This window comes from Microcaecilia unicolor, chromosome 5 (assembly GCF_901765095.1).
Source record: "Microcaecilia unicolor chromosome 5, aMicUni1.1, whole genome shotgun sequence".
In the NCBI taxonomy this organism is placed as follows: domain Eukaryota; kingdom Metazoa; phylum Chordata; class Amphibia; order Gymnophiona; family Siphonopidae; genus Microcaecilia; species Microcaecilia unicolor.
In genome coordinates, this window is record NC_044035.1 from 158,036,218 (window position 1) to 158,049,885 (window position 13,668).

Consider the following 13,668-nt stretch of genomic DNA (forward strand, 5'->3'; position numbering starts at 1 on the left):
CTTGTGTTTTATTGAAAATCAAAACATATATGAAAATCGCACATTAACTGCAGACTTGCATACAGAATTCCAGCACATGAAACACTGATAAACATTTTTCTATTTTTATCCCTCCCTACCAACTTCCCCTCTGTACCCTCCATCTCCCTAAGGAAAAACAAACAAAAAAAAAAAAACCTCATTCTTAACTTATAATAAGAAATTCTCATATCCCTTCCCCATCTTCAACTTTGTCTGCATTCAGTTTTTATTAAACACGTAACACATTGAGGAGGGCACTATGAAGCCTTGTCAGTGCTCCAAGAAAGGGCTCCCATATATTAACGAACCTCTTGATCATTCTCCCACCCCCCTCTTATTTAATGTTGTCAGCTACGCAATAATGGTCTTTTTTAATACTGAGGTTTCTTTTGTTAATTTATTATTTATTATTCTTTAATCCATCAAGAATTGTAAGTAATGGTAGTAAGCATCAGGGCTGTGGAACTCCAACTTCAAAATAAAAACTTACAACTTTATAATATATGGAGGGGTATTTTCAATATGATGTTTAAGTCCGACTTTGGACGTTTTGCAAAAAAACGTCCAAAATCTGAATAGGAAAGAAGGTCATTTTCAAAAAAGAAAAATGTCTTTCTTCAAAAATACTATTTTGAACAAGGTTTTGTGATTTGGACGTTTTGTTTTTTGGTCCATTAAAAAAAAAAAAAAAAAAAAAAAGTCCAATTGCAAAATGCACAAAATCAAGCCATTGAGATGTAGGAGCCAGCGTTTTTAGTAGACTGGCCCCCTAGACATCCCAGGAAAGCAATGGGGCACACTGTGGGATACTGCAGTGGACTTCATAAAATGCACCCAGGTACACATCTCACCATTGCTCCCTTATCTTGTCTGCTGAGCCCCCCCCCCAAATTCCACTACCCCCAACTGTACACCACTACCATAGCCCTTACAGGTGAAGGGAGCACCTATATGTGGGTACAGTGGGTTTCTGAGGGGCTCACATTTTCCTCCCCAAGTGTAACAGGTAGGGGGGGAGGTATGGGCCTGGGTCCACCTATCTGCAGTGCACTGCACCCACCACTAGACTACTCCAGGGACCTGCATGCTGCTCTAATGGACTTGAGTATAACATCTGAGGCTGGCAAGTAGTGTTTTTAGTCACATTTTTTGGGGGGTGGGAGTGGCTTAGTGACCACTGGGAGAGTAAGGGAAGGTTATCCCTGATTCCCTCCATTGGTCATCTGGTCATTTAGGACACCTTTTTGTGCCTTATTTGTTATAAAAACAGGTCTAGCTGAAAACGTCTTAGTTTTAGTCCTGGATGGTTTTGCTTTGTTCCATTGTGGCTGAAAAATGTCCCAAGTGTTAGGAACGCCCAATTCCTGCCCTTAACGTGCCCCTAGCGTTCCTAACACTTGGGACATTTTTCAGCCACAATGGAACAAAGCAAAACCATATATATATATATATATATATATATATATATATATATATATATATATATATATATATATACAGTGGGGGAAATAAGTATTTGATCCCTAGCTGATTTTGTAAGTTTGCCCACTGACAAAGACATGAGCAGCCCATAATTGAAGGGTAGGTTATTGGTAACAGTGAGAGATAGCACATCACAAATTAAATCCGGAAAATCACATTGTGGAAAGTATATGAATTTATTTGCATTCTGCAGAGGGAAATAAGTATTTGATCCCCCACCAACCAGTAAGAGATCTGGCCCCTACAGACCAGGTAGATGCTCCAAATCAACTCGTTACCTGCATGACAGACAGCTGTCGGCAATGGTCACCTGTATGAAAGACACCTGTCCACAGACTCAGTGAATCAGTCAGACTCTAACCTCTACAAAATGGCCAAGAGCAAGGAGCTGTCTAAGGATGTCAGGGACAAGATCATACACCTGCACAAGGCTGGAATGGGCTACAAAACCATCAGTAAGACGCTGGGCGAGAAGGAGACAACTGTTGGTGCCATAGTAAGAAAATGGAAGAAGTACAAAATGACTGTCAATCGACAAAGATCTGGGGCTCCACGCAAAATCTCACCTCGTGGGGTATCCTTGATCATGAGGAAGGTTAGAAATCAGCCTACAACTACAAGGGGGGAACTTGTCAATGATCTCAAGGCAGCTGGGACCACTGTCACCACGAAAACCATTGGTAACACATTACGACATAACGGATTGCAATCCTGCAGTGCCCGCAAGGTCCCCCTGCTCCGGAAGGCACATGTGACGGCCCGTCTGAAGTTTGCCAGTGAACACCTGGATGATGCCGAGAGTGATTGGGAGAAGGTGCTGTGGTCAGATGAGACAAAAATTGAGCTCTTTGGCATGAACTCAACTCGCCGTGTTTGGAGGAAGAGAAATGCTGCCTATGACCCAAAGAACACCGTCCCCACTGTCAAGCATGGAGGTGGAAATGTTATGTTTTGGGGGTGTTTCTCTGCTAAGGGCACAGGACTACTTCACCGCATCAATGGGAGAATGGATGGGGCCATGTACCGTACAATTCTGAGTGACAACCTCCTTCCCTCCGCCAGGGCCTTAAAAATGGGTCGTGGCTGGGTCTTCCAGCACGACAATGACCCAAAACATACAGCCAAGGCAACAAAGGAGTGGCTCAGGAAGAAGCACATTAGGGTCATGGAGTGGCCTAGCCAGTCACCAGACCTTAATCCCATTGAAAACTTATGGAGGGAGCTGAAGCTGCGAGTTGCCAAGCGACAGCCCAGAACTCTTAATGATTTAGAGATGATCTGCAAAGAGGAGTGGACCAAAATTCCTCCTGACATGTGTGCAAACCTCATCATCAACTACAGAAGACGTCTGACCGCTGTGCTTGCCAACAAGGGTTTTGCCACCAAGTATTAGGTCTTGTTTGCCAGAGGGATTAAATACTTATTTCCCTCTGCAGAATGCAAATAAATTCATATACTTTCCACAATGTGATTTTCCGGATTTAATTTGTGATGTGCTATCTCTCACTGTTACCAATAACCTACCCTTCAATTATGGGCTGCTCATGTCTTTGTCAGTGGGCAAACTTACAAAATCAGCAAGGGATCAAATACTTATTTCCCCCACTGTATATATATATAATGCCCTAGATCTAAAGTACTGGCAAATATAAGTTTTATATAGGAATTGAATGGGCTTTCTCTCATTTGCTGCACCGAAAGTTGGTAGCATGACTTTGTAAAAGAAGCCCTCAATAAATATTTGCAAAAAAAATCATTTATGTGAGTTAATGTTATCAAGTTTTTCCAAGCGGTCAAGCATTAAATTTAAGGTGCATAAAATTGTGTGAGGTATACACTCGTAAAAAGGAGGCAGATTGCACCTACTTTTACACACAGATCCTTCCGGGGCTGGTGTTTGGATGGAGCTGGGGCTGAGTTGTGATATATATATTTGCATTTTATAAATATCAGTGCACATGAATTTGTGCGTTGCTAGGGATCATATGTGCCTATGTTGCTTTTATAAAATAGGCCCACTTTTTTGATATTTCACATGAAACTACTGCCCACATGTATATTGCACTGTGTTACCTGGTAGTTCTTGTGGCGAGCCAGTCAGTCTAAATTGGTATGTTAAGAGAAGAGGATCACTAACATTCATCCTTTTAAGTGAGGTACAAAATGCAAGAGTGGCTTAAAAAAATAAGGTGAGTAGCAAGGAAAAGAAGACGTATCAGGAACCAGATTTTTCAATTTTCATTGCCCACAGGGTATATAAGGTTTGTATAATGTATGCTGATATAAACTGGTGCTGGTGAGGAGGGTTGAATGATGTGGACTGGTCTTTACTGCCATATGACTAATTGATTCCATGCTGGTATTTTTTCAGCCATTGGAAATGCTTATGCAGTGCTGAGCAATCCAGACAAGAGGAAGCAATATGATCAGTTTGGAGATGAAAAAACCCAAGCATCCCGGCATGGACACGGACACACAGACTTCCACCGAGGCTTTGAGGCAGACATCTCTCCTGAAGATCTTTTCAATATGTTCTTTGGTGGTGGCTTCCCTTCCAGTAAGGAATTTTCTGTTCGTTCTTCCAGTTTGATCTGCTTTGCATCTTTCTTAATGTAAAAAGCTGTGACTGGAATTGTTCTGTTTTTGTGATCTCACACCACATCTTGAATACAATAAGGCACTGGTGGGTCTCCTTTGCCAGTATGCATATAACAGTATGTGGCAACTTTCACTTAGATGTACAGTGGTATCCTGAAAAGGATTATGCCTGCTCCTGCTGTAGCTGATCAGTCTACCAAATTATCAGAAGAAGGAACTGCCTCCTGGAGCAGCACTTATTTAGGACATGTGATGGGTAACTATATTTTCTTTGCTAACAGGTAATGTCCATGTGTACAGTAACGGGAGGATGCGCTATACCTATCATCAAAGACAAGATCGGAGGGAACATCAGGGAGATGTGAGTGCAAACAATTGAGAGATAGTATAGGCTAGGTATGTTTTGGGTCCTGTGTTCAGATGGGTTAATTTTGCAGATACCATGACAGGAATGAGCCTCGTTCTTAAGCCAAGTTATGATCAACAACTTGCAGAGGAATGTTATTTTTGTGTTTCCCATTTTATTTATATATATTTTTTTGTAAATTCTGTTGCTTCTTTCCCCAGATACACAGGTAGATTTTCAGTCATTCTTTCTATTCTTTGGAACGCTTCTCCAATTTTAAGGCTGGATATTCTTGGTGACCACTTATTTTTGTACATCAGCAGTTTTTGTGCATTGGGTCTGTTGACGCTAAGTGCACTTGGAAGCCTACGATAGTAAATTTGTATGAGAAATCTGCTTCTCTAAGACCCATACCACCGCCCTCTCTTGAAATGTTTAGGCTTGATCTAGCATGAAGTTCATTTTATTTTTTGCATCTAAATGATTTGAGATCTTTTTGTGACCAGTTGTCAGCTTCAAAGCTATATGAAAATGCAGGAATTGCAAGTTGATTCATGACTTGGTTCTTATTGAAAAGTGCTTTTACAGCGCAGAATATTCATTTGCCTTCTGCAATGCTCTTCTGAACTTATCTTTTAATTTTTTTTTGTTTTGTTGTATGTTACACTTTTCATCTGCTCCTAGATATACCTTTCTCCTCACATTTCTTTGTTAGTCTTCAGTCAGAGAGTGCTTTTCAGTTTTCGTTAGATTTTCTTGTTGTGCAGGTTAACTTAGCACTTTATGTTTCAACAATTTTTATTGAAGACAAACTGAACTTACACTTCACAATAGGATGTACCTGATAATCAGAAATACTGTATCCTGTTACACTCTGTAATACCTTATTATACATTGCTTCATCTTCAAATTTGTATTTTCCTCTCCTCCTATCTTCCCCCCTCCCCCCCCCCTTTTCCCCTTCCCCCCTCCCCTCCCCCAAGGATTACACTGCGTTTATTACAAATTCCTATCATATGACATCATTCTGGCCCATCATAGCTTGTTAAGTACAAGACTTCTACCACGATGTGTAAGAGTACTTATAAAGGGTCCCCAAATCTTTAAAAATCGATTTTTCCTTTTGTAGGAGCTTTTAGCTTCTTTCAGCTCCCACATCAACAATTGGTGTATTTGATTTCTCCAATGCCAGTACTCAGGAGGATCAGATGTAGTCCATGACTGCAAGATACATTTCCTTGCAAGTAAATACAATTTGCGGCAAAGTAGCTTTTCATCTGCCCTCACTCCCCTAAAAGAGTCCGGGCAATCCAGGACCAATTGTATAACTGTTCCTCGGACCCGCCGTGACACCACAAGGGACACAAAGTTCTCCACTCTTCTCCAGAACTGTTGTATTCTTATACATTCCCAAAATGCATGATAGTAAGTATTTTCAGTGCTATTACATTTCAAACATATGGGCGTATGTATACCTCCTGCTCTAAATAGTTGTACTTGCGTGAAGTATGCCCTGTATAAAACCCGGAAAGCGCATTCTCGATAAAGTGCCCCACTTATCAGTTTAGGTATTCCTTTTATATGAGCTACAATATCCCAATTTGCAAGACTTGTCCCCACATCAGCTTCCCATCTTTGTCTAAGCTGGGCTAACTCTGCCCCAGGTCTTAACAACCATATCTTCCCTTGAATGGCAGAAACGGATGGGGCTTCTTCTGAGATCTCTATAAACAGCTCCTGAATCTTTTTACCTAAACCATTTTTTAGTGCTTCAATATCTAGGGTCTTGATATAGTGTTTCAACTGACAGTGAGCATATATATCGCCCCATGCTAATTCCCCCTGTTGGAATATTTGCCCTAATTGTTTGATCTGACCCTCTGAATTAACCACCTGTCCTATGTTCCTAATACCTGCCTGTGCCCACCTCACAAAAGCCTGATTCTCTAATCCAGGTTGAAATCCTGGGTTCCCCACAATAGTGAGAAGCCCTGTTGTGTGTACGTCTCCCCCCAAACACTTCCCCAGGAACTTCCATGCAGTCTGCAGTGGTCCTAAAAGCGTTGACTGCCGAATAGCCCTTGGCAGTGTTGGTCTATTTGTATGCAATAAGGATACCAATGTATATGGTTTAAAAAGATCTTCCTCCACATCGATGGGTGTATGATAATCAGTGGAAAGCGCCCAGTCCCTAACATGACGTGAGAGACATGCTATGTTATAATATTGCATATTAGGTAACCCCAGCCCTCCCTGCTGCCACCCTCCCCATAGACGCGTTAAACATATTTTGGCCTTTTTGTGTGCCCAGCAGAATTTCGAAACTAAGCGATAGAAAAGTCTTAAGTCCTTTTTTAACAAAGCTAATGGTAAGATTTGTAACGTATATAACCATCTGGGTAGGATTACCATTCTAATGAGACATATCCTTCCCGATAGGGACAGTGTCAGTGGGCGCCATATTTCCAATTGCTGCTCTGTTTTGTCCAGAAGTCTTTTAACATTTAAACTATAAAGGTTCTTTGTCTGTGTGGTAAGTAAGACCCCCAGGTACCTAAACGATTCCACCTCCCACCTCAGCGGGAATTGGTCCGACCATAATCGCTTCGTGTTTTCCGGTATCGCTAATGCTTCTGATTTTTCAAAATTCAATTTGAACCCCGAGAAAGTCCCAAACTCCTGAAAAAGTTCCAAGAGAGCTGCCAGGGACTCCTGCGGTTCCGTAAGTAATACCAGGAGGTCATCAGCGAACGCCGCAACCTTAAACTCTTGAGTCCCAAACGGCACCCCGTGTATCGCCCGACATGAGCATATATCTCGGATCAAGGGGTCCAGATACAGGGCAAATAGCAGGGGAGACAAAGGGCACCCCTGCCTGGTCCCCCTTCGTATCTCAAATTCTCCAGAGTTTACCCCATTCACCATCACTCTAGCCCTTGGGTCAAAGTATAAAGTTTTAATCGCCTGTATAAACCATCCCTGAAATCCATATGTATGTAGGACAGAAAACAAAAAAGGCCACTCCACGCGGTCAAACGCCTTTTCCGCATCAAAACTTATCATAATTGAGGCCTTACCTGTCCTCTCTATTCTTTCTAAGGAAGCTAAAATACGTCTTAAATTCCTTGTCACCGATCTTCCCTGCACGAACCCCACTTGTGCTTCATGTACTATATCTGGGAGCACTCCACTCAATCTATTGGCAAGTATTTTTGCCAATAATTTTACCTCTTGATTTAGAAGGGATATAGGTCTATATGATGTCACTAGTTAACTTAGCACTTTTGTCTAGGCCAATTTTCATCCTGATGCTGAAAAACTATGCACCACTCAGAGGTGTTCTGCTAAATGTCAGTAACAGGTATACAATTTCAAATCTGTGGCTCATTAGAATCTCTGGAATTAAGGTTAAAGCTATAGCCTAAGAAATTAATTGAACTAGTCCATTAGATTCAGTACTAGAGAAAATTTTTCCCTGAATTATTACTTGCTGGGTTTGGATGTTGGGAATAACAAATTGTCCATCTTCAGAATTGAAATGGAGACTATTTGCCACATCTTCATAGTGATCTTGGTGTTTGTTTTATCCATTTCAGGACAATTTATAATCAGGGCTTCTATTTCGAGGTGTTTAAAAATGTAAATTTGGGTGCCTTTTTCAGTGGAATCGAATTTGTATGTTTGTATCACTTAGGGGATCTTTTACAAAGGCGCAGTAGCGTTTTAAGCGTGCTAATGATTAGCACACACTAAATGCTAGAGACGCCCATAGGAATATATAGCCATCTCTAGCGTTGAGCGCATGCTTATTTTTAGTTTGCACTAAAAACGCTAGGGCGTCTTTGTAAAAGGACCCTTTAGGCAGCATCAGTGCAGAAAAGGCACAAAAACTGCATGGATGGTACTAGACAATCTAGGGGAAGGGTGAGAAAGTACTAGGGGAATTGGTATTTCTCCAGTGTTCATCCCATAAACACCTCATTTATTTTTTTTTATTTTTTTTTTTGGCATCTGGCACATTTCATCATTTCTCATCAGTTGAAGCCTAAAATCATAAACCCTATTAATAATCCATGAAATGCTTTCTCATAGTTGGTCCATATATACTCTTTGGTATGTATGGTCTTAAGTTCCATATGCCCCTGTCTTGTTGCCTTTTCTTTTTATTGCATAACCGTGTTTTCTGTTTTCATTTATTTCAGTGAACTGCTTGTAGACTGTAGGAAGGCAAGTTGTTAATAATGTTTACACATTGTGCTTGTGTCTCCCACTATAATAAGGGATGTTTTTCCTGTTACCAATTATAGGGTCAATATTCAAAGAGGTTTAAGCAGGCAGGAGAGGCTCAAACCCCACTGAGCTGGCTGCCGATATTCAGCTGTACTTAACCAGGTAGTGCTGCTAAAATATCAGCTCTAACCAGCTATGTGTGAACTGACTAAATTAGGGGTGGTCCAGGGGCAGAGTTTGGGTAGAGCTACTACTTAACTGGTTAGTGGCGATATCCAGTCTGCTAACCGGCTAAGTAAACAGTTAAAGTTAGGACACCAAAAAGACTGCTGCATTTCTTTGAGGGGGTAAACAAACATGTGGACAAAGGTGAGCCGGTTGATATTGTGTATCTAGATTTTCAGAAGGCGTTTGATAAGGTCCCTCATGAAAGAGTACAGAGGAAATTAGAGGGACATGGGATCGGAGGTAGTGTCTTACTGTGGATTAAAAACTGGTTGAAAGGAAACAAAGTAGGATTAAAAGGTCAATATTCACAATGGAGAAGGATAGTTAGCGGGGTCCCTCAGGGATTGATGCTGGGACCTCTGCTTTTTAACATATTTATAAATGACCTAGAGATGGGGGGGTAACTAGTGAGGTAATCAAATTTGCCGATGACACAAAGTTATTCAAAGTAGTCAAATCACGGGAAGATTGTGAAAAACTACAAGAGGACCTTACAAGACTGAGAGACTGGGCGTCTAAATGGCAGATGATGACGTTTAATGTGAACAAGTGCAAAGTGATGCATGTGGGAAAGAGGAACCCAGACTATATAACTATGTCATGCAAGGTTCAGCGTTGGGAGTCACAGACCGAGAAAGGGATCTAGGTGTCATTGTTGATATGTTGAAAAACTTATGCTCAATGTGCTGCTGTGGCTAGGAAAGCAAATAGAATGTTGGGTATCATTAGGAAAGGGATTGAAAACAAAAATAAGGATATTATTCTGCCTTTGTATTGCTCCATGGTGCGACCGCACCTCGAGTATTGTGTTCAATTCTGGTCGCCGCACCTCAAAAAAGACATATTGGAATTGGAAAGGGTCAGAGAAGGGCGACAAAGATGATACAGGGGATGGGACAACTTCACTATCAGGATAGGCTGAAGAGGCTGGGGCTCTTCAGCTTGGAGAAAAGGTGGCTGTTGGGAGATATGATAGAGGTCTATAAGATAATGAGTGGAATGGAACGGGTCGATGTGGAGCGTCTGTTTATGCTTTCCAAAAATACTAGGACAAGGGGGCATATGATGAAGCTGCAGTGTGGTAAATTTAAAACGAATCGGAGGAAATGTTTCTTCACTCAAAGCGTAGTTAAACTCTGGAATTCGCTGCCGGAAAAGGTGGTTAAGGTGGTTAACTTAGCGGACTTCAAAAAAGGGTTGCATGGCTTCCTGGAGGAAAAAGCCATAGAACGTTATTGAATGGATGAGGGAATAATACAGTATTTCTAGGATGGGCGGGACAAATTGCTTGTTCTTTTGGCCGCTGTCGGTGACAGGGTGCTGGGATCGATGGACTCTTGATCTGTTCCAGCATGGCAATGCTTATGTACTTATGTACTGTCCTAACTTTATCTGCCGAGTTAACTGGAAACTGCTGTGAATATTGACCAGTGCCCAGTTAACTTCCAGATGACTGCAGATACCTGGAGGGGAAAGGGGAGGGAGGGGAGTGTGATCTTTCCTGACCCCCTGACCAAGTCCCAATCTGATAGCACCACAGGAAATCAGAAGGCAGTTTGGGAAGAGGCTGCACTGATGGCTTTATTTTTTCTTCTTCTTTTCTTCCAAAAGTTTTAATTGGCCAGTGCTCATAGAACTTATCTCTGGCCGTCTCCCACTGCTGGGGAGGGAGGCAGTAGGCACTGCAGCTACAAGTATCAGGGGAGGGAGGAATGGGAAGCGACCTGGGATTATTCAAGATTAGCACTCCTGGACTCTGTGGACCAGAACGGTGAAAAAAAGAAACTTAGAGGAGCAACTGCGAAGGTCAAAAATTTACATCAGACATGGATGCTGTTCAAAAATGCCATCCTGGAAGCCCAGGCCAAATATATTCCATGTATTAAAACAGGAGGAAGGCAGACCAAACAACAGCTGGCATGGTAAAAAAGTGAGGTGAAGGAAGCTATTAGAGCTAAAAGAAAATCTTTCAGAAAATGGAAGAAAAATCTGACTGAAAATATAAAGAAACAGCATAAGGAATGGCAAGTCAAATGCAAAGCACTGATAAGAAAGGCAAATAGGGGCTTTGAAAAAAAGATTGCGTTGGAGGCAAAAACACATAGTACATTTTTTTTTTTAGGAATATTAAAAGCAAGAAGCCAGCAAAAAAGAATCGGTTGGACCGCTAGATGACCAAGGGGTAAAAGGGGCACTCAGGGATGATGAAGCCAAAGTGGAGAGATTACATGAATTCTTTGCTTCGGACTTCACCGAGGAAGATTTGGGAGAGGTACCAGTGCCAGAAATGGTATTCAGAGCTGATGAGTCAGAGAAACTGAATGAAATCTCTATAAACCTGGAGGATGTGGGCGCAATTTGACAAAATGAAGAGTAGCAAATCACCTGGACTGGATGGTATTCATCCCAGAGTATTGATAGAATTGAAAAATGAACTTGCAGAGCTATTGTTAGTAATATGTAATTTATCTTTAAAATCAAGCATGGTACCAGAAGATTGGAGGGTGACCAATGTAACGCTAATTTTTTAAAAAGGTTCCAGAGGTGACCCGGGAAATTTTATACTGGTGAGTGTGGACGTTGGTGCCGGGCAAAATGGTAGAGGCTATTATAAAGAACAGACTTACAGAGCATATCCAAAAGCATGGAGTAATGAGACAAAGCCAACATGAATTTAGTGAAGGGAAATCTTGCCTCAACAATGAACAAACATGTGGATAAAGGTGAATATCCATATATTGTGTATCTGGATTTTCAAAAGGCATTTGACAAAGTACCTCATGAAAGACTCTAAGGGAAACTGGAAAGTCATGGGATAGGAGGTAATGTTCTACTGTGGATTAAAAGAGAAAACAGAGAGTAGTGTTAAATGTTCAGTATTCTCAATGGAGAAGGGTAGATAGTGCGATTCCCCAGGGGTCTGTATTGGGATTGCTGCTTTTTAACATATTTATAAATGATCTAGAGATGGGAATAACAGTGAGGTAATTAAATTTGCTGACAACACAAAGTTATTCAAAGTTGTTAAATTGCAAGACAACCTTACAAGACTGGGACACTGGGCATCCAAATGTCAGATGATGTTTAATGTGAACAAGTGCAAAGTGATGCATGTGCGAAAGAGGAACCCGAACTATAGCAACGTGATGCAAGGTTCCACTTTAGGAGTCACCGACCAGGAAAAGGATATAGGAGTCATCGTTGATGATACTTTGAAACCCTCTGCTCAGTGTGTGGCGGTGGCTAAGAAAGCAAATAGAATGTTAGGTATTATTAGGAAACAAATGGAAAAAAAAACGAGAATGTTAATGCCTTTGTATCGCTCCATGGTGTGTCCGCAACTTGAATATTGTGTGCAATTCTGGTTACTGCATCTCAAAAAAAATATAGTGGAATTAGAAAAGGTACAGAGAAGGGCGACGAAAATGAAGGGATTGGACGACTTCCCTATGAAGAAAGGCTGAAACGGCTTGGGATGTTCTGCTTGGAGAAAAGACAGCTGAGGGGAGGTATGATATAGGTCTATAAAATAATGTGGAGTGGAATGGGTAGAAGTGAATTGCTTGTTTACTCTATCCAAAACTACTAGGACTAGGGGGTATGCAATGAAGCTAGAAAGTAGTAAATGTAAAATGAATCAGAGAAAATATTTCTTCACTCAGCATATAATTAAACTCCTGGAGTTTGTTGCCAGAGAATGTAGTGAAAGCAGTTAGCTTAGTGGGCTTAAAAAAGGTTTGAATAGCTTCCTAAAAGAAAAGTCCACAAGCGATTATTAAAATGGACTTGGGAAAATCCACTGATTATTTCTGGGATAAGCAGCATAAAATGTACTGTTTTGAGATCTTGCCAGGTACTTGTGATCTGGATTTGCCACTGTTGGAAACAGGATTCTGGGCTTGATGGACTTTCGGTCTGTCCCAATATGACAACACTTATGTACTTATGACAGTAGAGGAGAAGGAGCAACCAATATCTGCACGTACACGTGGTACATACATGCAACAAAGCTAATCCATGCAAGCCAGCTGGCAGCAGAGCACCAAAGTAACCTTCAGACCACAATAAGCAGCACCTATTATTTCATAATTAGTACTTGTGAGAGAAACCAGAGTAAAGAAGAGGAGCGAGAATCGGCAAATCTTGGAGCTTCCTTTCCGTATTTATTTTTAAAGAAATAAAGAAAGCTTTTTTAAGGACAGTTCAAGCAGAGGCCACAGCTTGTTGGGACTTTTCTTGTTTGAGTTATCAACAGCAGAAGCCATTCCACCTAATGTTAGCACCAGCACTATAAAAAGTATTGCAACATGGGCGGTCTACAGCTCTCAACAGCTCCTGACCACTCGTTAAAAATTCATTGTTAGGGGAGGTGGTCCTTTCTGTGCATTGCTAGGAAAACAGCTGTGCATTACTCGGAATGCACATTTGAATGGTAAGTAGCTCATTTAAATAATTTAGCATGCGATTATTGCTAGCTTCTACAGTGATAGGAAAAGAGCCCGCAGAAGCTCTTTGTGCATGTCTCACTGAACTCCGTGCTTAACTGGCCCCAACCAGTATAAAACGCATGTTCCTGCCTCATTGATTTTTGTATATATGCTTGAAACAGGTCTAGACCAAAACGTCCAACTTTAAGCCCTGGATGTTTTTGCTTTGTTCTATTATGACAGTTGTGGGAATTCCCAAATCCCATCCTCAACACATCCCCTTGTGATTTGGATGTATTACAGATGAATAGAAAAAGTCTTAAAAATGGGTTTTGA

The 13,668-nt window shown here is 41.3% G+C and overlaps 1 protein-coding gene across 1 annotated transcript in view; it reads left to right on the plus strand.

Annotated features, from left to right (window-relative positions):
* DNAJB12 (DnaJ heat shock protein family (Hsp40) member B12) overlaps window positions 1–13,668 on the plus strand; it is a 79,055-nt gene that overhangs the window by 46,229 nt on the left and 19,158 nt on the right. The window contains exons 4-5 of the mRNA XM_030203489.1: window positions 3,875–4,060; window positions 4,383–4,462. Of these exons, the coding sequence (XP_030059349.1) occupies window positions 3,875–4,060; window positions 4,383–4,462 (266 nt within the window). The remainder of the gene's footprint in view (window positions 1–3,874; window positions 4,061–4,382; window positions 4,463–13,668) is intronic.